At 57.2% G+C, this 27,594-nt stretch overlaps 1 protein-coding gene across 9 annotated transcripts in view; it reads right to left on the bottom strand.

The window, feature by feature from the left end:
- The window catches only part of COL27A1 (collagen type XXVII alpha 1 chain), a 144,543-nt gene that overhangs the window by 51,513 nt on the left and 65,436 nt on the right, over nucleotides 1-27,594 (bottom strand). For 8 of the 9 annotated variants that reach the window (XR_006890740.1, XR_006890724.1, XR_006890723.1 and 5 more), the window contains 14 exons: nucleotides 25,106-25,159; nucleotides 24,347-24,391; nucleotides 21,021-21,074; nucleotides 19,746-19,799; nucleotides 19,054-19,107; nucleotides 16,216-16,269; nucleotides 15,994-16,047; nucleotides 14,285-14,329; nucleotides 12,997-13,050; nucleotides 11,386-11,430; nucleotides 6,631-6,684; nucleotides 4,634-4,687; nucleotides 4,354-4,407; nucleotides 214-267 (listed from right to left, as the gene is read on the bottom strand). Coding sequence is in view for 6 of the 9 variants with exons in the window: in XM_046676692.1 (XP_046532648.1) it covers nucleotides 214-267; nucleotides 4,354-4,407; nucleotides 4,634-4,687; nucleotides 6,631-6,684; nucleotides 11,386-11,430; nucleotides 12,997-13,050; nucleotides 14,285-14,329; nucleotides 15,994-16,047; nucleotides 16,216-16,269; nucleotides 19,054-19,107; nucleotides 19,746-19,799; nucleotides 21,021-21,074; nucleotides 24,347-24,391; nucleotides 25,106-25,159 (729 nt within the window). In the remaining 3 variants the exon portion in view is untranslated. The remainder of the gene's footprint in view (nucleotides 1-213; nucleotides 268-4,353; nucleotides 4,408-4,633; nucleotides 4,688-6,630; nucleotides 6,685-11,385; nucleotides 11,431-12,996; nucleotides 13,051-14,284; nucleotides 14,330-15,993; nucleotides 16,048-16,215; nucleotides 16,270-19,053; nucleotides 19,108-19,745; nucleotides 19,800-21,020; nucleotides 21,075-24,346; nucleotides 24,392-25,105; nucleotides 25,160-27,594) is intronic. The other variant, XM_046676716.1, reaches the window with a different exon arrangement.

Here is a 27,594-nt window from a genome sequence, read left to right as displayed (position 1 = left end):
GTCTGTGCCCACTGGGTGGCAAGGCCTGGTGCTCAGAAATGGGCTAGAAAAGATGGTCCCACACTGAGGGGCAGGTCTGGGATGAGCCGGGAACCCTGCCTGGTAGCAGGAGAGACAGATCTCAGGGCCGGGCGGAACAACAACCGGGAGGTGGTCTCTATGGCAGGTGGCCCCTGCCAGCATCAGCCCCCCAGGGAGCTGGGCCCCACTTACCCGGCGTCCCTTGGCTCCCCTCATTCCCGGAGGGCCTCGAGATCCTGGAGGACCCTGTGGGGAGGAGAAAGCGTCTGGAGAAGCCCCCTTTTCAGAGGGCAAGTGCAACACCGAGGGCCAGGACAGCCCACCCGAGCCCAGCAGCCCCCATATGGAAGGACGGAGCCCAGTGGGCTGGCCGAGCTACAACCTTGAGTCCACGCCCTGGGTCCCAGGAGAATGGGCCTCAGCCTTGTCTGGGGCCCCAGCAGTGGGGAGAAGCTCCCCTGGATGGATGAGCCATTTCCCCCCTTATGTCAAGATCAACGACGAGAAGCTCCATGACGTTCTGCCAAAACCCTCCTCAAAGCCCCATTTCCCCTTTTCCCCTCCATCAGCAAGGAGAGTCTGGCCACCCAAGTTCGGTCCCCCACCCTGACCCCAAATCCCACCTGCATGCTGTCCAGAAGGCTCGGACCAGGGCAGAAAGAGCCCAGAGGCAAGAGGGGAAAGGACCAGACCATAGCCGGAGGTAGGGGGAGGGTCAAGGAGGGGGAGCGGATGACAGGACAGGCAGTGGGGTCGGGGGGAGGCGAAGAGAAGAGGACAGACCTGGCCCAGGGAAGATGCGCAGTCCACTCTGTGTGATGAAGGAGTGAAAAGGAGAGGCACAGGGAGAGCCAGAGAGGTAGGGAAAGAAATCCCAGGGCTGGCTTGGTTCTCAAATCCTCAGCCCTCGCCCAGGACAAGGACTTAGGGATGCGACGATAGAACATGAACACACGACAATGGAAGAGGACAGAAAGGTGGAAAGGGAGAGAAAGAAGCTGAGGAGAGGAAGGGGTGCCTGCCTGCCTGATTTCTCTCCCCATGCCAGCCCAGCCACACACAGCAGGCAGCACCTTCCCCATGGCGGCGGGACACTCGGACGGCTCTCCACTCAGTGGCCAGCATCCGATGGCACGTGCTCCTCTGACAAGGAGGAGGCAGCCTCAGCCCCTCCCCAAAGAGCAGGGAGAGGCCCGGCTCCGTGTGCTCCTCCCATTTCTCTCTCCCGGGAGCCTCGAGGGGTGTTGCACTGCTGGAGGGCTGATGGGGGTGGGGTGGCCAGGTCCCAACCCGCCCCCTTGACAGCAGAGCAAGCAGGGTGTGGACCCGGGCTGGGCCCCATCAAAAGGCAGATCTGACTCCAGGATGGGGGAGAACACAAAGATTGGGTGAGAACGGACCATTTTACAGAGGGCGCTCAGACGGCAGAAGGCACACGACATGGCACGGGAAATTTCACGTGCCCCAGACTCAACCGAGAGGCAGCAGGGCAGGTGCTTAAAAGAGCAGACTGCCGCCAGGGAACCAGCTTCAAATCATGCCTCTGCCGCTTCCCGACTCTGTGACCTTCAGTGAGCCACTTAACCTCTTTGGGCCTCAGTTGCAACACCTATAAAATGGGCACGAGAAGAGTTCCTGTCTCCCAGAGTTGCTGGGAAGATGAAATGATCCAGAAGGTCCTCCATAAAGGGTAGCTGTCAGCTCTCTCAGAGGGGAAGGCGGTTGGAAACTGGAGGTCCCAGAACCTGATGGGCCCCCTCCCCCAAATAATGGAGACGGTCATCTTGGCTGACTGCCAAGGAATGTAGCAGAACATGGATGTTAAAGTGATTGGAAAGGTGGGAGAATGCCCGTCAGATGCGAACAGCATCATCAGAAACGTCATTTTAATAGTAATGGTCTTACTAACAATAGAGGTCATTGTATCCAACAAGTAGTAATAGTAAACAGTATCCTGACCATTCGTTAAGCCCTTAGTCTACGCAGGGCGTTTGCTGAGCGTTACATCATGCACTGTCTCATTTATTTCTCACAACCGTCTCTTAATACAGGTAGTATTATGCTGACTTGCCGATGGGGAAACTGAGGCTCAGAGAAGCTATGAACGTTGCCAACCATCACACAGCTGGCAAGTGGCAGAGCCAGGATTTGTCTCACGTGTGTCTGAGTCTGTAGTTTCCTGGACCTCCGTGCTATCCTGGGCGCTGGGGGCAGCTGGCGGCTGGAAGGGTCCCCCAGAGACCCGAGGGACAGGCCACATTGCAGCCATGGGGGGTCCACGGCAAACTTGAGATGTGAAAGCCTCAATGACTGTCATATTTCACTCAGTCTGAGCCACCTCACCGAAGAGATGGAAGCACTGAGGGAATGGGGCCGGGAGGTCAATGGGGCCACAGAGGCAAGGGGATCAGAGGAAGCCAGCACCTTCCTCCTATGGGCTGGCCTGGATGTCCCCACTGTTTCCCCATCTCCCCCTGGCCTTCCAATTTGTCCCAGGATCTCCTTTCCAGGCTTTTCTACTCCCATTGGACAGAGAGGCAGACGGAGGCCAGGGAGGCCGAGGTCCAGGGGCGTGGGAGCAGGAATTTGATGACAGACCCTAGCATCCTCACGCTTGGGCTTCGGCCCTCCTGTGGGCGCCTCCCACCCTCTGGCAAGCAACTTAAACTCTTGGGCCTCAGTTTCATCGTCTATAAAATGAGGACAAGAAGAGTCCCTGCCTCTTAGAATTGCTGGGAAGATTCTAGAGGGCTCAAATCACTCCAGGAGCAGCTGCAGGTCCCTAGGACTCAGGTCCTGGGGACACTGGGGAGGGTGGTGGCCTTCGGGCTGGGTGGGCGGGGACCCTCGGATTCCACTTGGACACTTCAGCCAGCCAACCAGCCCCTCCAGCCCCGGGCTAGATGTGGTTTTTCCTCCTCCTCATGGACAGGGGTAAAAACACACCATGGGGAGCCCAGAGTGCTGGCTTCTGATGCCGACTCTGAGCTCTGGGAGTTTTCCACCGCATCAGAAGGATTGCGGGGGGCAGACAGAGCCACCTGGCACCTGGCACCTCTGTCTTTGGAGGATGGTTCCTTGTGTCCGGGCTTCTCACCCCTGGGCTGGCCCTGGGTACCCCTCCTCAGCACCTACCACTGCCTGGCACGTAGTAGGTACTCAGTGAAGGTCTGTTAATGAGCAAGAGGATGTTTAACCTCAGCACCCCACTAGACAGCGAGACTCCTAAGATCAGATCAATCTCATCCTTTTTGCACCTCCAGGGTGGAGCATAGGCCCTGCACACAGTAGGTGCAGGAAAAGTTCGGGAACCGGGTTGGCCTTGCTTCCCTAGTTGGCACAGAGAGCTGGTGTGTGTGAGCGTCCCTTGGGTTCAGACCATCAAAGCTCCCGTTCCCTCCTTCATCGGACCCCGGAGAGCCCCTCAGTCTGGCCTCTGGAGGGACCTGGGCAGCCTGAACTCATCATCGCCCCGGGACGCTGCCTGGGCTGGTCCCCCTCCCCCTACGCCCTTCTCACCTGCCTGAAGCCCATCCCCCAGCCTCCCCCGAGTGGGCTCCCGGCCCTGAGCCCCGGCCTCGGCTGAAGCGAGTGCCCTTACCCGTCTCCATATTCTCCATCAGCAGAAGCCCCTCGTGCTCCAGACCCCACGTCACCCTCGGGGAGTGGAAGGGGCCCCTGAGTCTGAGTGCTCCCCGCCACACCCCTCCCCTGGCCCTCCTGCCTCCCCCATCGCTCCCTGCCCTGGGATGCTCAGGAATATCCCTGAATCCTCAGTCATCACAGGAAACCCTGGACCGCTGCATCCTCGGCTCTGACCCTCAGCCCATTGGTCCCCAGCATTTCTCTTCTTCTCCCCTGCTTTCCCCATAGCAGACACCACTTACTCATTGGCTTCTCTCCCCCCGCCATGCAGAATGTAAGCTCCTCAGGGCAGGGACGACTTTCTGCCTTTCTGATGGTTGCCTCCCAAGCTCCCAGAGCAGCCCTGGGCACGCATCCCACAGTAATTCCCGAGTGAATGAGCAAAGCAATAATAAATAATAGTGCTGAAGACGAAGGGGCCCCTGTGGCAGGAACATCACTCGATAATGAACATTAGCCGCACGGTTTCACTTAACCTGAGCAATCACACTATCACGACAACAATTATTTCTCACTTTTCCAGGTGAGCAAAATTCAGGCTCAGAGTTCAGTGCTCTGCCCTGGCAATGGAGCCAGGGAGTGGGCGAGCTAGGATTCAAACCCAGGTCTGTCTGACTCTGCGGCATGGACCCCTCATCCATACTCGATGGTGGCTTTGAGCTCGGGGAACATGAGAGCTATGCTTACCGGGGGTCCAGGCTCTCCGGGGGTCCCAACACCACCTGGCATTCCGGGATGACCCTACTCAGAAGAAAAAGAAGGAATCAGCTGTGGGAGGGGTGCCTTCCTCCTTCAGGCCCTCCTCGCTGGCTCAGCCCCAGCCCAGGGACACGAGGGCGGCAGCCAGGCCTCCCAGAGGGAGAAGGAACAAGTCATCCTGAACGCCTGGGGTATACAGAGGCAGGAGAGCAGGGCTGTCACTGCGCTGTGACAGGAGAGGGCAAGGGGAGGCAGACTTGCTCCTTACCATTGACCCCTTGGGTCCGGGCACGCCTGGGGGTCCCACCATGCCCCGGTCACCCTGTGATGGAGACAGCAATTCAGGGAGGTCACGGCGGGCGGTGCACTGGCTCTGTTGGGGGCAGGTGCAGAGGCCTTCCAGAGGCCAAAGAGGGGCAGGGACTTGGCCAAGGTCTACAGAGTCCCTCCCGGCTCACGGCCACATCACCCAGGGCGGATACAGGGGAAGGGTGGAGGTCTGGGATTCCACCCAGCACACGCCAAGACCCCTGGCAAGTTCTGGGAGGCCTCAGCATCCACTGCAGCATGCCATGCCGTGGGCTTCTCTAGGGCAAGGATGGTCCTGATTGAGGATGCGCTCATTACATTGTCCCCTTTGATCCCTGCCCACGTCACGTGGTCCTCGTTAGGCCTGGCATCCCCTGAGCAGGGCTTGCTGAGGCAGAGATAGCCATAGAAGCCATTTCTTTCATTCCCCCCACCCCCTGCCCAAACCTAGATAAGATGCTGGAGAATCAGAGGTGTCATTCATTCCCTCTTGAGCAGCCCAGACAGACTGAGCAGAGACGGCAGGTGTAGCGGACAGAGCTACGGCCGGAAGGCAGGGGCCCTGGGTTTTGAATCCTGGCTCTGTTTTGGGGAGGCCCTGTTTCTGGCATCCACCCGGCCAGCAAACATAAATTGAGGATCTGCTGTGTGCTGGGCACGGTATGCTAGAGCCTAAAGATACAGTGGTGAGCAGACACAGGCAGACCCTGCTCACACGGAGCAAGCCCCTCAGACTGTGGTGGGAGATGGAGACAAATGAGCACAACAGACGCACCCTGGGGTGAGGGCAGTGAGGGAGGGGTCTCGGGGCTATGGCATTTTCAGCAGGGGATTTGACCTCCCAGGTGCAGGGGTGCAGCAGGGAAGTCTTGCTTGACTGAGAGCTGAAGGATAATCGAGAGGCATCTATGCGAAGAGGGTGGAGGGGGCGGGAGCGGGAAGAGTGTGCCTGGCCGAGGGAACAGCGTGGACAACAGTTTCTAGGTGAGGAGGGACACGGACGTTTGAGGAACCAGGGAAGGCACAGTTGGCTCTGCTATCGCACTGTGGTTGTGGAAGGTGTCACCCCTGGGGCATCAGGGGGAGAGGCACACGGAACCTTTGTGTACTATTTTTTGCAACTTCTTGTGACTCTATAGTTACTTCGAAATGAACAGATAAATTACAAAAAGAAGAGGTAACGAAGGAGGAGGAGTGGAAGGAGGAGGAGAAGAAGGTGGGGGTGGCCAGAGGGTGTGGGACCCAGGGAGGCATGAGGAGAGAGGCCCAGGAGGACCCCGGAAAGCTGGATTAGGGGAGATGCTCCCTCTCTCTGGCCTCAGCTTCTCCATCGTTCCAATGGGAAGAATATCAGGTCCCCCAGAGGGCCTGATGGGGATGAGATAAACCCAAAGGAAGGAACGCAGGGACCCTCGGGGCCAGGCGGGAAACGGGAAGCCACAGGCTGTCTGGGGGCTGGGAGCCAGCCTGAGGCAGAGTGGCTGAGAGGCAAAGGTGGGCTTGGGGAGTGAACCCAATTCAGATCCCAGCTCTGCCACCTCCTCTCTGGATGACTTTGAGCAAGCCCCCTCCCCAGTTTGAGCTTCGGCTGTCTGGTCCATAGAACAGAGCTGCCGGGGATTAACAAGCCAGCCTAAGGAATGTGCTCCTTTTTTAAAAAGATGAATCCTTCCCCCGCTTCTGCTGCCCACCCTGTGCAGTGGCAGACCACGAGCATCGGCTGGTTCTCATGCAGACGCCTAACCGCACTGCGGGCTGCACACAGAGGGCCGGGCAGAAGCCCTAGAGGATGCTGGGAAAGGAGACAATGGATCCTTGAGGATGAGAACACCAGGGAAGCGAGGAGAGGCTGGGGGAAAGAGGTCTGAAATCCTCAGGTCAAAGGACCCCCTCATCTTTTTAAAATTTCAAAGCACAAGCTCAACTGGTTGATCTCTTTCCCCCAACACAACTTACCTTTTCTCCCATGATTCCTGGCTCCCCGACCAGACCGATGAATCCCAGAAGTCCCTACAAGAAACACATACGAAAGCAAGAGAAAGGAGGAAGCCACGTGAATTCAGGGATGTGCTGAGTTTCAAAGGCAGCTTGCCTGCATCTTCCTCTCCATGGAGCTGTCTCCCCCGCCCCCTGCCCCGTGCCTGGCAACCCTGCTGGCATGGGGCTGCCACCGAGGAGAGGGCTGCCTCTCTCTGGGCACTGTCCTGACTTCCCTCACTCCACCAGATGGTTCCGATTTCGGAGCCAAGCGGTGGGGCCACTGCCAGCCTCCCTGGGAGAGCCACACATTGCTCCCGTGCCAGGCACAGGCTGGGAGGCGGCCACGCTTGGGGGGTGGTTTGGAATTGGGGGAGGGGTCGGCCCCTAAGCTGTCCTGGGAAGAGACCTGCCTGTGAGAAATCTGTCCCCATCTTTCGGGGCTCTGGGTCTGTTTCAAAGTGAGAAACAAACCCGCTGGCCAGGTTAGAAATATAACAGCCACTGCCAAAAGTCCTGATTGAAATCTGGTAAGTGGAGTCCTTTTTACTGTCTTGTGAAAGGCTTCCTCTCCTTTCTAAAAGGGCACACACACACACACACACACACGCCATGGTTCCTGTTGCTCTTTTTAACTCTACTGGGTGACAATCCGCCTCTGTGTTCCAGGGGCTCTTCCGTGTCTGCAGACCTCGCAGTGGTCCCGAGCGAGAGAACACACACGGGCACAGCGAGGCGAACAGTCTCAAGAAATCACCCAGGAAAGCAGGCGATTCCTCGTCCATACCCCACACACTTCTCTGCCGAGGAAAATTCAAGTAGAGGGGGGGTCTCGTGCGGTTCAGGGGTGTGAAAGCAGCTTAGGAACAGCACAGGTTTGTAGCCAAGAGTTTCTGGGAGAATTAGGAAAGACTGAGGGATGTACGGGTTTGTCCCATAACATCTGTTCCCTGTCCCCAAACTATCCAGAAAGGAATGAGACCTTGAACCTGACCGGAAACAGATCAGAAGTCGGACACTCAGAAAGTGATGCTGCGAACCTGTCAATCAACTAGACAGAGAGAATGGTACCCAGTGCTGTCAGCTCTGTGGGTCTCAGAGACAGCTGTAAAGTGGAACTCAAGCCAAGACCATGGATGCCTTGCTGGTGCAGCCTGGGATTCAACTCGGGTCTGTGTGGCTCCAAGTCCACGCACCTGGCCCTCCACCCTGGGGGTCTCCCAAGTGTGTGGCCATGAGCACAGCTTCCCTGTCTCCCCCCATCATTGCCACAAGGTGGGGCGTCTTGCTTCCCTGGACTCTGAGACCCTTCAGGGTTGAAGTATGAGGTGAGGGGTGTGAGGTCATGGCTAATAAGTCACAGAAAATAGCCAAGCGTGACTCTTGCAACAACTTACTTTAAAAAAGTTAAGAGCATTTTCAAAGTGATGGCAATATTAATAACAACAGTTGGCATTTACGATGCGCCAAGTCCTGTACCTGGCACTTTATCTACGTCATCGTCCTTCAGCCCTCAGGTTTGTGGACCCTTGGCCAAATCGCAGAGCCCCTCTGAGCCTCAGCTGCAGAAGGGGGATCTTTAGATAAAGGCTGTCCCTACCTCCCAGGGTTGTTCTGAGGATGGGAGATAACACATGGCACACGTAAGCACGCAATACACGTCAGTGCCCCCCCCCCCCGCCCCATCCCACTCTAATTTATTTCAAAAGGGCAGGGGGTTCAGACAGAGGCCCGAGCTCCCCACATGGAGGAGGCAGACTTTTAGAGGATGCCGGTGAAGGGAATAAAAACTGCTCTGTTAAGAGGCCCCTGCCGGACTGGCCCAGAGAAACAGAAATTTCATAGCTACTTTAAATTTATGAGTTGTTGGGTCCTGGAAGGCAGGCGGGTCATAAACCTCAAACAAGAAGCCAAACAGGATCCTAATGAATAACGGCCATACAGCAAGTGCCCCATTCCGCTGCCCCCCTGCCCAGGGCACCCCCGGGGCACCATCCCGGAACATCCTGGCAGGCCTTTCCTGCGGGTGGAGCTGAGGCTGGTCCAGGGAAGCGTGCCCCAGAGGCCCAGGGCTTCCACCTGGCTGGCCGGGTGGAGAAGCAGCTCTGAAAGCTGCAGGCACAGCTGGCTCCTCTTGAGCTGGCAAGATGGCACGGGGGAGGAGGCAGCATTGTCACCTACAGTGGGTACTGCCCAGGTGGGATCTGAATCTCTGATCTGGGGGAGGAGGCTGGCCTGGTCCTTACGCTGTCTACAGATAAAGGGCCGTTGTCTGCTCTGGGAGTTTTTCTCCCTCCCTCCCTCCCTCCCTCCCTCCTCTCATCGGGCATTCTGCTAGGCACTGGGAATGCAACTGGGGACAAGACAGGTGCGGCTCCTCTGCTGGACTAGACATCTCAAGCTTAGGTATTTACAAGACCAGCTTCCCCCTGGACAGAAGTTCTTGAAGGCCAAGCCATGCCTTGTGTCATCTTTGGGTCACCAGCACCCAGGACAGGGCCTGGCTAGCCGGCTGCACTCTAACCAGCTGTTAGAAACTGCAGGGGCTCAAGAGGCCAAGAGTTTTTCCAATCCCTCCGGGGCAGCAGACCTGAGTGTCAACCTTGGCTCTGACAGTCATGTGACAGCCTGGGAGATCTTGGACAAGTGACAACTTCTCAGAGCCTTGGTTTCCCCATTTGCAAAATGGGGATAATTAATGCCCACCGTCATACAGTGGCCAGGGGAATTGCAGGCGACAGCATAGACAGCGTTTGGCACAGGAACTGGTACCGAACAGGTGCCCAATAAATGTAGCTGATACTGTGGCTATAAGGAGGTCCTTCCACTCTTTCCTGATTCTGCCAGGAACAGGAAATGCCTGCTTCTTCCCACATTGGGAGGGGGCCAAGGGAATGGCTGGTGTGGCACCCCAGCGTGCCTGGTGGCAGCCACAGGGCTCCAGCTCTGCCCTTGCAGCTCAGACAGGTCTCATGCCTGCTAAGCTGGCTGGGCAGTGAGCTGGGGCTCTGCCAACCAAGTGGGCCGGGGGCTGCCCCAGGTGGGGTCCCCACTCCTCTTGGCCTCAGCTTTGCCACCACCTCGTTTGATCATCTTAGTCAAGTCCATTCTTCTCCATCAATTCCAGATTGCCAATGTGAACTAGGACCCAGGGGTTCTGAACCCGGGGTCCCCGTAAGGCTCCCCGGATGGATTCAGGTGGTCCCTGGACTTGTATGGGAAAAATCACAACTTTTATTTTCATTACCCTCTAATTGAAATTTAGCATTTCCCCCAACTATGAGGGTAGGTAACAAATGCATAGGACCTGGAACTGCCACTGATATTTACATGTCACATTACAGTCATTTGCAGAGATTTCAAAATGTATCATTAAGGCTTGTCCCCACTTCAAAATTGAGGTCGTTAGTGGACCTGCTGCTAGACGTCATTATTTAGTGCATTGAGAAAGCAGCATATCTAGGAGTAGATCACATTTTAACAGATTTTCATAATTGCATTTCAGTATAATTGATTTTCTTTGCAATCCTTTGTTTTGTATTCTATGCACTGAAAAACTCTATTCTGAGAAGGAGTCCCTGGACTTCACCAGCCTGCCACGGGGTCCAAGGCACAAACAAGCTTAGGACCTGGGGACAGGGTGATTGCCCAGGACCCTGGCGTCCTGACATCCAAGGATTCTGAGTCTCTATTTCCCCAGGGCCCTACCATCAGCATAACTATGAAATTAAATTTGCTGATCATATTGCCTTTTTTTTCCAATCAGGAAATACATGCAGCCGCGGCAGCCCGTCCAAACTCCGGGGCTTCCCACAGAATGTGCTCAAATGACGCTGGCAAGGTTTCAAACATCTAGTCCTCCCCTGCTTAATTCCTTTCTTCCCCCAACAGATGTTGCAGGCCTGGCGAGGAAGCCCAGCGTGCGTGACTCTCACGCCACGGAGGGTGTTTCTCCGCGGAAACAAATTCTTCTGGGTCCCCAGCAACAGGCTTCCCTCGAGCCGGAGGCAGCCCCTTGCAGGGTTTCAGGGAGTGGGGTCCCCTCTTTAAAGGAGGGGAGGAGACCGCTTCCCTCCAACCTGACCTCTGAGCCTAGAGGTTAAGCTCTCCGGAGGTGCGGCGTGCGGAGGAGGGACCATGGCTGTCGCTGCCCCCGGCTCTCAGAGCTGCTTGTCTCCAGGCCGAGGGTCCTGGACCTCAATAGAAGGTCACGGTCCTCAAACCTCCTTTTTAATGACTACTTGCAACCTCCTTTCCTCCTCTGTCCTTGGCCCGGCTTCTGAACGAGCCAGAGCCACTGGTTCGAATTTCATTTTCTTTATAATTTAGGGGTTCCTGGACCAAGAGTCCCCAGAAGTAGCTATGCGTCCCTGGCTATCAGCTTCCCCATCTGTAAAGGGAGCATGGATGGCAATTGTTAAGGCTCTTCCCGTATGAACATTGTGGGAGCAAAGTCACATCAGCGCTTTGGGAAAATGCCCCAGAAACATCCGCAGAGTCAGGCCTCGGGGATTGGCCGTGGTGACCATGATTCACGTGTCACTCCTCATTCAGTGGCTTCACCGCCCGAGAGTCACTGTCCGTGCAATGAAAGGGGAGACAAGCAGACCTACCTCTGGGGCTGGGACGGGAATGAAACGTGGAGGGGCGCGTGGAGTGCTTCCCGAAGGGCTTGGCACAGAGCAAGCGCTCAGTAAAGAGAGCCGTTCTGCTCCGAGGCCGGCACTGACTCACCTGCTCGCCCACGGGCCCCGGCCGTCCAGGACTGCCCGGCTCCCCCTGCAGAGGGACACAGAGGGTCACTTGGCATGCGCGATGGGAGTCCAAGCCTCCCGGGGACACCCAGCCAACTGGCCTTAGTCCCCACCGGTGGGGATGGACCAGGAACCTCAACTCCAGAGTCTGGCCTTGGAGATTTGGAACAAATGGCAGGGACTCTTGGACAGAACCTCTGGCCCTGGAGATGACCCTAATCACCCATTCGTTTTGAGCGACGCTTCGCAGATTACTTGGCATCCCGATGTCTATCTCTCATTTGGGCCCTTCATCAACCCATTGCATTTGGTGGAGGTGGAAACTGAAGCTCAGAGAGGTGAAGTGGCCTCCTGGAGGCCACACAGCGAGCTAGAGGTAGGGCTAGAATTGGAATTTGGTCCCAGACCCTGAGCCCCCAGAGCTCAGCAGAGTCTGGTCTGCTCTGGGCTCAGCCTCCTCGGCTATAAAGTCAGACTCCGTCGTCTCCCAGGCTATTTCCAGCTCTCGCACTTGGTCTCGTCTGTCTGCTTTATTCCCTGCTGGCGTGGCTCCCGCTCCTTAGGCAGCCGCAGCCGCCCTGGTCGCCCCATGGCGTGAGCTGGAGAGAGGCAGCAGACCCACAGGATAAGTCCCACCGGGCCGTGTCACCACTCCTGCCACAGAAACCCAAAGGGCATCTTAGGGAGAAAGGCCGAGACCTCACAGGGCAGGACGTGGGCTCGGACGAGCCAGGAGTTTGGCTCACAAATGAATGTGGCTCACTGCAATCCCAGCTCAAGCCTCACCCTCCCCTCCAGCTCCTCCCCCAGCCCACATGCTCTTGCCAATGAGAGGGGCCAGCAGACACGTGAGACATCTCCCCTGTCTCCACTGGGACGTGGACAACCTGGGCCCCCGGCTCTGCCCTGACCCTCTGCAGGTCTGCCCCGCTGGAAAGTTGGCCCGACAAGCCCTGCCCGGGACGGCTGGGAAAAGCCAGCCCCAGCGGGGAGTCCTTGGGAAGCCATGAAGCAAGGCTACCCAGGTGCTGAGGAGCATCACTCGCCTGCCCAGGGCAAGGTCTTTTTTGGAAACTCTAAAAAACCTGTTACTAATGTAATACATATCTATTGTACAAATAGGGAAAGTATAGAGACTCAGAGAAGAAAATGGAACTCTCCTACAACCCCACCACCCAGAGATAACCCTTGTCCACAGTCCAGCCTCTGCTCTGAGTGTATAGGACCATGGTGCAACCAGCCCCCGGAACAGACTCCTACTAGAATGTTCCATCTTATAACCTGCTTTCTACGAACACCACCACCACCACTGCACACCCTGGCCTGTGCCGTTGTGTCAAATCTTGCACCGCACCATCTCTGGTGGCCACGTTGCATCCGTGACTTGAATGCTGCCCCACTGCTGAGCACCTTGGTTATGTCTGTCTTTTTCTGTCTGTTACCAACACTTTGTGATACATGGGGACCCTCTCCCTGCTGTTCACAGCTGGCCATGGGGCTCAGGGTTTGTGCTGGGCCCTCATACATTGGCTCCTCATTCCCCCGTTCCTCCCTCAGCCTCCCCAGTCCAGTCACTGCCAGGTCCCCTCACCTTCAAGCCATCCGGGCCGGGCCTCCCAGGAAACCCCTTCCTGCCGGGTTGACCCTGCGAGAGAGAGAGATAGAGAGAGAGAGAGGAAGGAAGGAGAGTGAGAGGAGCCAGATAGGGCCCCACGCCCTGGGGGCCAAGGAGGGCCACAATGCCCCAGGGGGTGGGAACGCAGAGCCCTGATGTCCTCAGGCCTGCCAGGGAGAGTCTGCAGCCGTGCCAGTTCGGGCAAGTCTCCCCTCCCCGCTGGCCTCGTTTGTCAATGGGGATGATCCAGTCTGTTTCCAAGGAGTGAGGAAACAGAAAGGGTTTGACAGAAGATAAATGGCACAGGGGAACGCAGCGTTTATGCCCGTGGTTCTCAAAGCGAGGCCTGGGGAACCCCTGGGGGTTCCTGAGACCCTTTCAGGAGATGCACGAAGACAAAACTATTCTCATAATAATATTAAGATGTCACTTGCCTGTGTCATGCTCACTCTCATGAATGTAAGTGGAATTTTCCAGAGGCTGCATGACTTGTGGGTTCATCAACAGATTGAATACAGAAGCAGACTGGAGAACCCAGCTGACTTCTATTAAGTGAGACATTAAAGGGATTTGCAAAAATAGTAAAACCCTTTTCCTTAGATGATTTAGCTTTGGAAAATAGAGCTATTTTTCATAAAACTATTTTTGTTAACATGAAATGGGTTTATGATTCATTTTAAATGAAGATATAAATACATTTAAAATGTCTCAATTTTAATTAATAAGCTCAATAAATGTAACCCACACAAAGAAAAGCATTTGGGGGTCTCCAACATTTTGAAGAGGGTAAAGAGGTCCCGAGAGGAAAAGATTCATGAACTGCAGGTTTACGCGATGGCCCGGGAGGATGGAGGTTGGGGTGGGAGAAGCACCTTCTGGAAGGCGGCTTGGAGCAGGGGGGAACGCAGGATTAGGCTCCCGGCAGGGCATCCTCAGTTCCCGGCTGTGAGATACTAGGCTAAACCTCTCGTTCTTTGAGCCTCGATGCCTCGAATGAAACTAAGAAAACTGGTGCCTTTCTCACGGGAGAATCAAATGAATGAAAATGGATACAAAGCACCAGCACATAGTAGGTGAGCAAGGACAGCCGGTCAGTTTCCTGCCTCGTGTGTCTCCCCCTTGGGGTCTGTCCTGGTCCCCTCTCTGGCTGGCCCATGGCCCTCACTGATGACAGCTCTCTGGAGCACCACCCAGATGCTGCCTGCCTGCGCATAGCTGGCTCAGCGCCCGCAAACCCCACCTCCCCCAGGCCGGCAACACTCACCTCCAAGCCAGGGGCCCCTGGTGGCCCCATGGGTCCCTCATCTCCCTAGAGTTGGGAGGCACGAGAGAGGAAAAAAGGGAGAAAGTTAATCTAGTGGGAGTCTCAGAGAATTCTCCTGTAAGGAGGGAAAGGGGTGGACAGAAGACAGCCAGCCTGCACGAGAGAAATGGTGCACCTGGAACCCCACCAGGCCCCACCCGGGGCAGAGGCATCACCAGTCATGGCCCAGAGGCCGGCCCAAATGGGGACTTCCATGTGAATGGGGTTCCCAGTGTCGTCTGAATGTGACCCGCCCGTGTTTGTGGCCGTGTTGGGCAGGGAAGTCAAATGCCATCGTATGCTGTGGGAATAGAGCCCCAGAGTGCAGCTCAAAGCTACGGGCTCCGTTCTGAGCTCTGCCATTTACCCAATGGCGGACCTTAGCCTCACTGTGCCTCAGTTTCCCTATCTGTAAAATGGTGCAGAGCGGAGAGGATCGTCCTAAAGTAGGGTGACTAGCAAGCTCCTGGAGGACAGCGAGTGATCACTCAGGAGGGGCGTGCACAGGGTCCCATGGACACCCGGTGAGCGAAGAGAGGGAGGAGGGCTGGAGAGAGGGAGTAAATGGAGAATGAATGGATCAATGTGAGCAAGACATGAGCAAGTAGCAGGCATGCTGAGGGTTTTCTTGAGTGGTAGCGAGCGCATGTAGACCGAGCACATGGCTGGGGCTCTTTCCCTTCTCCCCTCCCTTACCACTTCTGGCCCATGGAGACTCTTCAGACCCTCCCACAGGCACAGGCAGTCTCTGTGCCCCTGTAGCACGCCAGGCCTAACCGAGGGGCCCCCTCCAGAGCTGCCCCCCCAGCTTCCAGGAAAGCTGCCCCACATGGCAGTTCCCCGAGCCAGCACTGGGACCCCGCCAGACCCAGCACCAGCCTGAGAAGGCATCTGCGTCAGCCGGATGCGGGCCTGTGGTCACGGCGGGTCTGGGCCTCCCAACCCCTCAGCCGGGGCTGCATGTCACGGGGGCCCGAGCCAAGGGGAGGGGTGGAGGGCCTCATGCACAGGCAAACTCCGGGGCCAGCCTGTGGGGTGCCCCACAGCCCTCTAGCTGCTGCTCTAACAGCCCCGTAGAGACCTCGTCACTGCCCTTCCTCATGTGTGAGTAAAGAAGCAGATCACCCCTCTGCTCCTCACTTACTAGCTGTGCAAATCATGTATCTCTGGGGATGCCACCAGGCAGCTCCCAGGGGCACAGAAGTGAATCGCACAGGGTCTGTGTCATGGGCTTTGGGCTCAAGCAGAGCTGGGTTCGAATCCTGCCCCTGCCTGCCACTAACCACGGGACCTGACACAGCCTCCTCGGAGTCTTGGATCCTCATTGTAAAACGCAGCTGACAGTTCCCACCACGCCCCCCATATCAATACCCCGACAAACGGCGCCACTGTGAGCAGGAGTGGGGGCAGCCGCTCTGAGAGAGAAAACCCCAAGGCAACGGGGGTGCAGTGGAGGGACGGAGTGACCCGCCAGCCAGGCCAGGACAGAGAGGGCCCCTGGAAGGGTCACAGGAGGGGCTGGAGGGGACGAACTGGAGGGTGAGCCTGAGGCGGCCCTGGCTGTGTCCTGGCTGAGGGACCCTGGCTCCCAGCTCAGGCCTCCAGGCCCCAAGACAATGCAGGCAGGGGGCTGTGGGGAGACGGGCAGGGGCAGGGCCAGACGGTCTCACCTCGGGCCCCAGATGCCCACGGGGTCCCGGCAGGCCTCGAGCTCCAGGCTTACCCTGGTGACAAGGGAACAAAAAGGATCTCAGAGGAGGCACTGAATCTCCATCACGGGCCGGCAGGATTCCCCCTTTCCGTCCAAGCCAGGCAGCCAGCCCAGAGGCCTGTGTTTTCCGCAGGACTGTCGGCTTCTTCAGCTGGAGCTACCCGGGGGGGCAGGGACTCACCTTCATGCCTTCTGGGCCATTGTCCCCAGGGGGGCCAATGTCTCCGGGGAATCCCTGAGGGGAAGCAGAGAGCAGGGGTCACCCACGGGGACCGTGAAGGGAAGTCCTAAAAGCAGAGGTCTCGGAGGGGGACCGACCCGGGTTTCCATGTCACCCTGCGTGGGATGTGACCCAGGGCAGGTCAGTCAGCCCCTGTGACCCTGCGATCCTCGGTTCTAGAACAGGGACCTTGGTACCAGCCCTACACCTCAGAGAACTGCTGAGAAAATAGGAGGAGATGATTCGGGAAAGTACTAAGTATGGGAGCAAGCACTCACAGGTCTGGGCCCGGGCCCGGGGCCACCATCCCCCGCCCAGGGAATCTCGTCCTTTGGCCGCAGGGAGGATTCTGTTCTGGGTTTGCTGTGACTTTGAAAGGGCTGAAAAGTGCTGATCCAATTAATCTCAGTGCCTCCAATCCGGAGCTGAACCTCCCCACCCCCCGATCCTGGCCAGGCGGACTCTGCCCCACCCTGCCAAGAAGGGCTCCCTGCTCCCAGCCCAGGCCGGGTGCCAGCGGATGACCATGCAGTGCAACCTTCTTCCTGACACGGAGCAGATCCCCTCCCTTCCCCCTCAACAACCTCGTGCTGCCCCTCTGGGACCCACACCGCACAGGGGGTCCCTCTTTCCACAGTGGTCACAATTTGGAGATGAGTTACCCCATTCCCAGAGGCCTGCCCTTCTCTGTCCCTTCAGCAGCTTCTAGTCAGGCAGCCAGGGCATGCTTCTCTGGGTGTAAACTGACCAGCACAGGCCAGGATGGGAACATCCTCTTCCTTGTTTTAGGTGTAATACCTCTGTTAATTCAGCCTAGAATTCCATTCATTTTCGGGGCATCCCCACTGCTCCCTCATTTTCCTGCCAGCTAGAAACCAGAGCCTTTTTACATGAATCCCTAAGACAAAAATGCCCCCTCCCATCGTGCCTTTGTAAGTTGCATTTTTTTTTTCCTTCCTCTTTTGACCTTTTGGTAACTCCCATTAAATTCCAGCTCAAACATCCTCTCACCTTTCCCCCTGGTAAAGGCAGGAATGGTCCTGAATTTGGAGCTAACACAGGAAACCAAAGACCCGTGTCTTTTTCTCCAAAATGAGAGGTTCAAAATCCCGTTCTGCCCCTGACTTACTGTGTGACCCCCAGCAAGTTCCTGGGCCTCTCTGGGCCTCAGCTTCCCCATTTGTAAAATGGGGACCCTAATATCCACCTCACAGGGCTGTTCTAGGGCTTGAAGGGAATAATGTGAGCGACACACTTAGTCAGTGCCCGGCACCTGGTAAGTGCTCAATAAAAATCTGCATCCAGAATGAGCCTGGGTCGCACGTCCTGGGAAAACAAGTGTGCCTCGGGTGGGCCCAAGTCCAGGGAGATCTTGGGGGTCGGGATGCTGAGCAGAATCTGCTGCTCCCACAGATCAGGCCGCGGAGGAATGAAAGATCATCCACGCGGGGCTGGAGAGCTGGCGCTCCCGTCCCCGGTCCCGGGAAAGGAGGGGAGGACCCGGAAGCCGCTGACACGCTCATTAGCATCTATCTTCCACTAAGCAGAGCCATCTTCTGGAGCCTGAACCAGCCCATCCAAACAGAACACAAAGCCAGGAGGGGCAGACCCCGATCTGTCCAGGGACCCAGGAGAAAGCTGAAGGGGAAAGTCTTTGCTACAAGTCGCAGAGCGACCCTGAGGAAGTCCCTTCCTGCTCTGTGACCCGTTTTCCTCCTCTGTAAAATGGGGGTGGTCCTAGCTCCCTCCCACAGTTGTGGAGTGATTCAACAAGCCCTCATCCCGAAGACACGACACAGCCTCCTGGCACGAGCGGGTGTCTAATAAGCGTGTGGGAGCGCACATGCCCTCCACTCTCACCGGCCAGACGGCTGGGAAAGCCGGACTCTCAGAAGAGTCTGGTTCCGCAGTGACCAGGGGAAGGGATGAGGACCGTGAGGAGAGGCCAACTGCAGTTGTCTAAAGATAGGACCGTGTCCCGGCCAAAGTCAACACAGCGGAAAGTCAGCGCTTGTAACTTTCAGGAAACGCTCCCTCGTCCCTCTATCCAGGCGATACCAGGAGTCATCTTTGGAAGGGTCTGGAGAAGGGCAGAGCCAGACTTTTGTCTCTGAGACCTGGCGCGGGAGCAGGGCCCCAGGCTAGGGAGCTGGGGGCGGGCGGGGTTGGCTGAGACCCCCCTGCAGTCCTGGCCCAGGCGCTGCATGCCCCGTGCTGCCGAGCTGGTCCCCGCAGGAGACAGAGGAGGGCGAGATGCTCCGCCAGCCGCCTCACTCCGCTGCACGTGAGGGCCAGTTGGTGGACATTCAGCAAACCGAGGCTCATGATCACGTGCATCTGAGACTCCCAGGGTCCCACCTACTCAACCAGCATGACGACACTCATTGCTACAGCCGTCCTTCACTACTTTTCATCCTCCATTCAAACACCAGAATTTCACATCTGCTTCTTGCTTCTCACATCCAGGAGCTCTGAGCCCCAAACTCTTCCCGGGTGCTTGGACATGGGGAGCTCCTGTGAAGCACCCAGGCAGTAGAGCTCAAAGGGCTCCCTAATGTTTTTTTCTGGAAGCTGGAAAGGTGGCCACAAAGCTGTGAAGCATCTCTGAGGCCGCTGCCATGGGGAGGCCCTGAGGAAGCAGGGGCACAGGAGCAGAAAAGGAAAGATGGCTGGTCTTGGAATTTCTATTCTCAGTCCCATCTCTCTTTGCTGTGTGACCTCTGATCAGTATCTCCCCATCTCTGGGCCCTGGTTTTCCAAGGACAGCAGCCAGACACAGAGAAATAGGGCATTACATACCTCGGGGCCAGGGGGCCCAGGAAACCCGAGGGATCCTTTGTCTCCAACTCTGCCCTGTGGAGGGGAAGAGAGGGCAGGGAGGCGAGGGTGAGCGAGGGTCCACCTTCCACTGACCCCTTGTCTGATCCCCCTGGCGGTGGGTGGTTGGAAAAGCTCAGGAGTACGTGAATGCCATCTGCCTAGATGACTAAAGGGGCTCCTCTCAAACGCCACCTACACTTCCCAGCCATGGGATCCTCGGCAAGTCACTCCACTGTGCGGAACCTCAGCTTCCCCATCTGCAAAATGGGAGCAGCGATAATTCTCTAACCCTGGGGTTGTTGGCAGACTTCAAACAGATACAGTATGGGAGGGACCGGATACACAGTAACGTTCAATGAATCAGTGACACCCGCTGCCGTTAATAACAATGTTACTACAGTTTACAAGGCATTGAAAGCCCTGGATTGTTGCTAGAGCTCTGCCGGTGTCGGTGACAGAGGCCCATCCAGGACGCTGAGTGCGTGCCTGCCCCTCTGGGCCTCAGGGTCCTCATCTGTACAATGGGCGAATCCCCATTCCTGCCTGCTCTGCTCGCCTCCCGGGGCTGCTGCAGGAGGAAATGAGGTCCCGGATGTGAAGGCGCCCCCGGCCACGTTCCACGACCGTTCAGAGAGTGCGAGGTTTGGGGGTCCCAGAGCTGAGGCACTTACCAGAGGCCCTGGTTTCCCCCGTGCACCCGGGAACCCTGGCAGTCCCTGGCTTCCCTGGAAAAGACCCAGAGCAGGCTGGGGTTAGTGAGGAACAGACACGGTCAGATGAACAGTGGCTCACCTTTGCCGGCCTGAGCCCTGGAGAACACCCCCTGAGGGGCAGGGGGCATGAGCTCCCCCTTCACCTGGCCTGCTCGCAACCTCCAGCTCGGCCCCAAGGATGCAAAGGCGAGACAGCATCCCCGGTCCGCAGCAGGTCATCCTGGAACCCAGGATGTTGGGGCTCCAAGCAGGCACTGAGCCCCCTGGAGACGACGGGAGACTGGGGCCCACCAGGAGGAGCAGCGAGGCCTGCGTGGCTCGCAACCCAGAGACACCCAGGCTGGGTCAGGACAGGCCAGCCAGGAGGGAGGGAAGAGGAAGGGGAGAGCTGCCAACATCTGGGCCTCATTGACTGGCTGGGTGAGGTCCAGATGTGGCCACATGGTGCCGGACACAGGCACAGAGGAGCCGGCCTCGGCAGGCCGCCTCGACTCATCAGTCAGTCACTCAGGCCAGTTACTCACTCGCTCACTCAAATGGGTCCTAAATGCTCACGGTCCTGTGTAGGATGCAGAGCTGAGTCGCACCAGGGCAGCCTGGGGCCATAGCCCTATGGAACCCACCACCTGGCACAAGTCCTCATCCACCAGGGGAGAAAGGTGCCGTCACAGGTGAGGGACAGACAGGCTGCTCAAGCCACTCGGAAAGGAAAACAGCCACTTCCCGAGCAGGTGGAGGAAATGGCATCTGAACAGGGTTTGAAAGACGGGGCAGGGCTGGGCCAAGCAGAGGCTGGGCGGAGACCGGGCCAGGGAAGCAGCGGCGTGTGTGAAGCTGGAGGAGCAGTGGGCAGTTCAGTGGGCAGTCAGGGCAAGGGGCAGGAGAGGGTCAGAGGGGCCTGCTCTCTGGGGTCCTGGGGAGGAGTCAGGCCTTCACTCTGGGAGCAGTGGGGAGCCATGGATGGTTTGTGAGCACAGAGCAGAGCCGTGCCCTCAGAACCATTTGTGGCAGTGAGGAAGACAGACTGGGAGGGAAGAGGCTGGGGACCTGGGAATAAGTCAGGAGGCCGTTGTCAAGTCCAAGAAGAGAGGATGAGAGGGTAAAGCGAGGAGGGAGAGGACAGGATTGTTTGAAAGGAAGCCATCTGGCAGGTGGGTCCTGGTCCATGATGGGCCCTGGGGAGGAAGCCAGAGCCAGAGAAGAGAGGGGCTGGGGTGAATCTGATGCAATTACCTTGTCTCCTTGGAATCCGGTATCTCCTGACACACCTGGAACCCCTTGTTCACCCTAAATACACACCAGCAAAGAAGGTTACAACGGAGACCACAGTGGCTTCCAGAAGCCTCCCCACATCCAGACCCACTGGCAAGGGACAGCTTTGCTGAGGCTGTTCCCAAAGTCGACCTGACCAGCAGCAGCCTTGTTAGAGAAAAGGGCAGCCCCTCCCTGGGGGAGCCTGGCTGGGGAAGGCAGGCCCTTGGAGGGGGGACCGAGCTGGCCCATCTGCAGATCTGCCTGGAGTTGCTCAGATGCCCGAAAACACCACTAACAGTGCTAACCCACCCAATGTCACCCGGCCCGTCCAGGAGGACCGACACTTGCAGGTGGAAGGAACTGTGTCTTGATCCTTCAACCTCTTCATCATCAACTGATGTCCCCCGGGGCGAGCACAGCCTGTACAATGACCCCACATCACTATGGTTTCCAAGTGCTTGCATCTGTCACTTGATATTTTTCACCACCAGTCTGTGAGCTGTCACTTCTTCCTTCTGTGGGAGTTGCTATGCCAGCAATGTGCTTCGGTCTTCTTCTAATTAGCTGCTTTTAATCAGCGATAGCGTGAGAAACCAGATCGCCTGGCTTGTTAAGACCATGTGTAAACAGCGAGTAAACCGGTCTCGAGTTAGGTCTGAGTGTTTCTTTTCCAGGATGACGTATCGCACAGGCTTGGTGACACTGATTCTGGCTGTCAGAGTTCTCGTCTGCTCCCTCCCTGTTCTCAGCCACGTCCTGGTAAACAAGCTGTCACAGAACCAGATCGGGGATGTTTCTCCTTAGAGCCGGAACCCCCAGGCACAGCCCTCATCATTTCCAGCTCTCCAGGGCGGACGTTACCAACAGCCCATTGGCCCCAGAACCTCCAGACATTCACAGCCCTTGGAGCAGTTGGAAGAATGGGGAGAAAAACCCAGGAAGAATAGAGAATCTGCGAGAACCCACCGCGTGCAGCTGAGGTCATGACCCAGCAGAAGAACTTCCTTGGTAGAATAAAAGCCAGAACGAAAAAAAAGAAAAATTGTTTTAAGCTTCCTTTGGTTTTTCCGATTTGGAAAATCCTGTATAACATCCCAGAGTTTTAGGAACCAAGGAAAACTTTTTTTTTTTTTCAATGTCCAAAGGAGGAGTGAGGGAGTGAAAAAAAGAAGAAAAAAAGATTAAAAGGCACCTAAGAAATCAGGACAATGGATTTGGAGAAAGCTGGGCTTGGAATAGGAGCTCCGTTCCAGAAAGCGCCTCCATGCAGGCAAAGCGAGCCAAGTGGTTGTAAGTGGGCCCGAGGCCAGGCTGGTCATGGAAAATCTAGGATTCTAGGCAAGATGACCACAGAACATGAACGATGGTTCCGTCATCCCAGGGGAGGGCCGGGGGAGTTGGGGGGGCCACTGATCAGAACTCTGCTCCAGCCAAAGGGGCAGAAAAGAGATTTCTTTTTCTTTTTCTTCTTCTTCTTCTTCTTCTTTTCTTTTAAACTCCAAAGGCTTATTTGATTTTCCTGAAAACTATGGGCAGGAAAATAACTTCCTCCTCCTCTTTTTTTTTTTTTTCCAGAGCTTTCACATCTCTCAATGTCCCAGGCACCACCAGTCAGCGAGCCAGCGAGTTCTCTGTAACACATTTATTTCCATGTTCCTGAAGAAACAGGGAGCTGGAGGCCAGCTCTGCAAAGAGCCTATAAAAAGCTCACTGCCTGCACTCCCATTTCCCCGCCTCCCTTCCTCCCTTGTCCATGACTTCAACATTTCCAGCGTGCTGATGTCTCAGACCTCAGGGTAAACGGGTAGCGGTGGGGAACCCCCGCATCCAGCACGAGAGGACGGTGGAGGAGAGGTCACGCCCTTAGTGGCCAGCAGGGCAGTGCCAGAGGGCAGAGCTGAGTGGGGGAGGAGCATGGGGCTCCGGGAACAGAGGAGACGGAAGAGGTGGATGCAGATGGAGAGTTGTGTTAGCCTTGTACCCTCAGCTGCCGACAGGTTGGGGTGGGGAAGACAATCTGAGGATGCCCACTTCGGTCCAGCAGCTCTAATTTTCTAAGAGGGCCCCACAGATCATTGAACGTCATTTGACGCATCTCTTCTCCTCGTTGGCTCTGTTTCGCCAGCTATGAGATACAGGCACCGGAGGAGGTGGCCCCCGAGGGTCTCATCAGCTCTGCCTTTCTGACCTCAGTTCTGCCTCGTGGTCGAGGTCTCTGGAGCCAGATGCCTGGGTTCAAATCCTGACGCTACTTACCAGCGCCGTGGGCTTGGGCAAGCTTCCCGTCTCACAGGGGGTTGGAGGATGGGGGGTTAATCCCAGCAGAGCACTCCGACGGGGCCCAGCACTGGTGCCTGTTCCTGACTCTCAGGTTTAGGAGGAGCCGAGCATGTGAAGACAGGTGCACAAGGAGCCTGGCCACGGGAGCAGCTGAGCGGCTCTGGTCCTCGCAGGCTTGTGGAAACTGGGGTGCTGCCCGAATGCCCTCCCACAGACCCTTTGGGGTGCCTGGTTTATCAAGAGACTGAGGGGCGAGGGCAGGAGGGTGGCCACAGGGCAGAGCACTAGAAGCATTGCCCCTCCACCCATGTCTGTCACTCAGGTGCTGTGTGACCCAGGCCACGTGCTGCCCCACTCTGGGCCCCCAGGGCCCACCGACCCACCCCCAGCTCTGCTTTGGCACAGCGTGAGACAGTACGAGTTCAGTGGCAGGGCTGTGCAGAGGACACATAGCAAGGGTGGCCTCCCCATGGCAGCTGGGAGGAAAGCGGGTCAGGAGCTCAGGAGCCAGCCTCTGGCTTTCCTGTTGCATCTTCGGCCCAGGTGCTCCCTGGGGTTGGGCCCCCAATTCCAATGCGGGCGGTTTACATGGATGTTTCCTCCTGTGCCTGGCAGAGGTCTCTGGACCCCACACCATCCTGGCCCCGGGGGCCCATCATCTCAGCAATACTCCCTCTTCTGCCCCCCACCCCCAGCCTCTGCTTCCGTCGTGGCTTCGGTGTCAAAGCCGGGACATTGGCCTCAGCTCTGCTCCCCAAATTCAGATGCCAGCTCCACCTCACCCCCACCTTGGCCTCAGTGGTCCCCCACGCTCTATCTGCCAAGGGCCGCGTGCCCCCAGAACCGTCTGTCTGAGCCCCGCCCAGAGTTACGAGGAAGCAGCTGGGGAGCACAGATTTAGGGGGGCCCGCGGGGAGGCAGGGAGGGCGCAGGAGAGTGGACCTGGCGAGCAATCAGCAGCAGCGTCGAGGCGGAAGGGGTCGCATGCAGATAAACACAGTGCAATAAGGGAGTATTCAGATCACCTTATCACCTTTCAGTCCGGGTTCTCCCATGCTGCCCATCAGCCCCTGCAAGACAGAGGCCGCGGTCCAGCTGTGAGGGAGGCTCGAAGCCCCCTAGCCAGGACCCCCGGCTTAAACCCACCGACTCACTCGCTGTGAGACCCCGTGCTGGATGCCCCAGCCCAGGGCTCAGGTTTCTCATCTGCACAAGGGGGCAATGACCCCCAGCTCCAAGGGCGATGATGTGGACTGAAGGGGCAGGGGAAGGGGCTGCTGACTCGAGAACCACAGCACTCTGGACAAATCTAGGGGCAAAGGGTGTTGACGGGGCAATGGGCCTAATGAGCAGTGTCATATGTGTGTTGGCCAAACAGGGTCATCCCGGAACGTGGTCCTGGCAGTTTTAGCCCATCTTTCTCCTGCACACCCATCCCACTCAGGGATGTACTGAGTTTGTGGTTTGCCATTATGGCTTCTATGCCCCTGGTGACGGCCCCGCTGGACTTTCAGTGCCCTGAGCTCCAGAACCACATCAGACATGCTCAGCTCCAGGACTGCTGTAAATAAAGATGCCTGGATCAAGGACACACAGGTATGACTGGCTCTCAGCTCCTGACCTGCCTGCCAGCTTCCACTCCAGCACCTCCCTGAGTGTCCCCCGCCCCTCCCCTCCCCCAATCTTGTCTCAGGGCACCCTTCCTTCTGGCCTGAAATGGGTCAGGGGGTGCCCAGTTGGGACAAGGCCCAGAATAGGCCAAATGGGGTGTGGGTCCTGTTTACCTTCATGCCCTTGGGTCCTGGGTAGCCAATCGGGCCCAAAACTCCCATGTCACCCTGGGAAGAGAAAGAGAAGAGGATGCTGTGAGAGGCCGGCCTGGGAGGGATGGTTCCTGGGTCCCTGGGGCTGGGCTTCTGAGGGTGCATCCCCACCGGGCTGCTCCTGGAATCAGGAATGCTCCTCATTCTGTTTACCTCCACTGAAGAGCTGGAATAAATTTCACAGACTTCCTTTCTCAAGTTCATTTCTTGGTTGCTGTTGCTCCCTCACCACTTCTCTGCATCTCATACCAGAAATTAGATCTTTCTATGGCACATTAGATTCTTTACATCTTGCACCAGCTAAGGGCCTCAGGGCATTTCCCATGATTTCTTTGGACTTCAATCTCCCCAACCATGAAATGGGGGTCAGTGATGCCTCCCAGCGCCTCAGCTTATAGCAAAACCAGACCCCTTGGGCTCATCTCTCCTCTGTGATGGATCTAAGTGTCTGGCTGCTGTGTGAACTCAATCGATGTGCTTGACCTCTCTGGGCCTCAGTTTCCCACGTCCTTGAGTCAGGCTCCATGGAGGCCCCGGGCAAGGGCCCTGAAGCATTGGAGGAACAAAGTCTGCCCCAGGTGGCCGAGGTGGAGAAGGGGTTCCCGTCTGAGCTGCCTGCAGATGCCTGGGAGGGAGGCGGGCAGACAATGAGCAATCACATTCCTGCCTTACTCCTGCAGAAGGGCCGAGGGGCTGTGCAGCGGAACGCCCCCCAGGAGATAGACGAGGAAAGGCAGAGTTCACAGTCCAAAGTCACAGTGGGCAGCGTGGCACCCTGCCACTACCCCCAACCTCCACCCCGAATGACTTCAATCAGCTGAGGCGGACGCTGGAGTCTGGCCGGGGGCCCTGCCGTGGACTGGCTGTGTGGTCTTGGGCCAAACCCTTCCCGTCTCTGAACCTCAGGATCCCCATCTGATTGGGTCAAAGCAAACCTTCTAGGGAGCCTTTGCTAAGAATGGCTGCTTTCAGTTCCCAGCAAGTCATGTTCCCACTGAGCAAAGGCGGCCTCGGCCTAGCAGGTAATCACAGGCACATGAACACTGCGCTGAGCGCTTGCCGTGCGTCAGACCGACGGCTCCTCCCCGCAGCCCTTAGAGATGGGTCTACGACTATCCCCATTTTACAGAGGAGGAAACTGAGGCTCTGAGAGGTTAGGGCTGGAGCAAATCTGGGCAGATCTGGGATTCCCACCAGGCAGCCCGTGTCCAGAGCTTCCAGGCCATTGTGAAGTAATCTTTGGAGGGAAAGGAGAGAAGGGAGTGAAGGAGCCAGGATCGCTGGCCGGGGAGAGGCTGGAGTCAGAGGAAAAGCCAGCCTTGCGGAGAACTGCCCCCGGGCCGGCCTCCTCTCCCCTTCTCTTTTGCTGGAGGAAGGGAGAGAGGGGTGGCCCGCCCAGAGCTCCCCGTGGAGCACAAATAAACAGAGCAGGCTCTGCCGCAGCAGCCGCTCCAACTGGGGCCCGGGCGTAGGCAGGGGACCAGCCAGCAGCTCCAGGAACTCAGGCGCCTTCGTCCCCGCTCCAGGCCTGCGGACGGCTGGTGGTGTGGGGACCAAATCCAGTGCAGGCCCCGGGAGCCACAGCAGCACCATGCTCCCCTGCACGCACTCCCACCTCTGCAGGCCTCCCCAAGGGGGTCTGGGTGGGATGAGGGGCAGGGGCCAGTGGAGGCATCCCGCCCCAAGGGGCAAGGGATCCGTGGAAAAGGGACTGTGGCTGCAGGACACCCGAGGAAAAGGTGGCGGCTCATTTAGAGCAGGTCACCCCCATGTCAGCGGGACCCCCTTGCCGGGCTATAAAAGCATTTGGGGGAGGAACGGAGAAAACGCCAGGCCACTTTCACCCCAGGACGGCCCACAGGGCAGCAGTCTGCTCTGCGCTAGACGCCCCCGCGGGCGGCTTGGCCAAGCAACACACATAAAATCATGTCCCCACAAGAAAGAACAATGAGTAATGCCCTTTGTGTGGATCCTGCTCCCCCTTCCACCTCAACTCCCCGACAGCGCGCTATACACTTCGCCCTTCATCTCGCTGACTCCCCCCGAGAACACGACCAACCACATCTGCAACCATTTAAAGAGCTCCTACTGCATGCCAGACACCACACGCCACACTCTGACGTCCCGTTAAACCCTCGTTGGAGGCTCGGGGGCTCACCAGCTGCTCAGGGTTGCCCCGGGAGGTCAGCACCATTCCTAGTCCCGTTCCATCTTACAGATGAGAAAACTGAGGCTCAGAGGGAGGGAGGTGAAGCAAGCAACGAGGAGGGGGCAGAGGCAGGACCAGAACCCAGGTCTGTCTGTCTGTCTGTCTGTCTGGCCCCACAGTCCACGCACGCTGGCCCTGACTGACTCTGTTTATGCCAATAAACGACCCTTTCCTCATTGAAGTCACTCACAAGTGACAGTGCGTGAGGTCAGCTTCAGATTCAGAAACGGGCGTGAGTTCC

The sequence above is a fragment of the Equus quagga genome, chromosome 1 (assembly GCF_021613505.1).
Source record: "Equus quagga isolate Etosha38 chromosome 1, UCLA_HA_Equagga_1.0, whole genome shotgun sequence".
NCBI classification, from domain to species: Eukaryota; Metazoa; Chordata; class Mammalia; order Perissodactyla; family Equidae; genus Equus; species Equus quagga.
The sequence above is the reverse complement of the archived record's forward strand: the minus strand, read 5'-3'. Positions and strand labels throughout refer to the sequence as shown.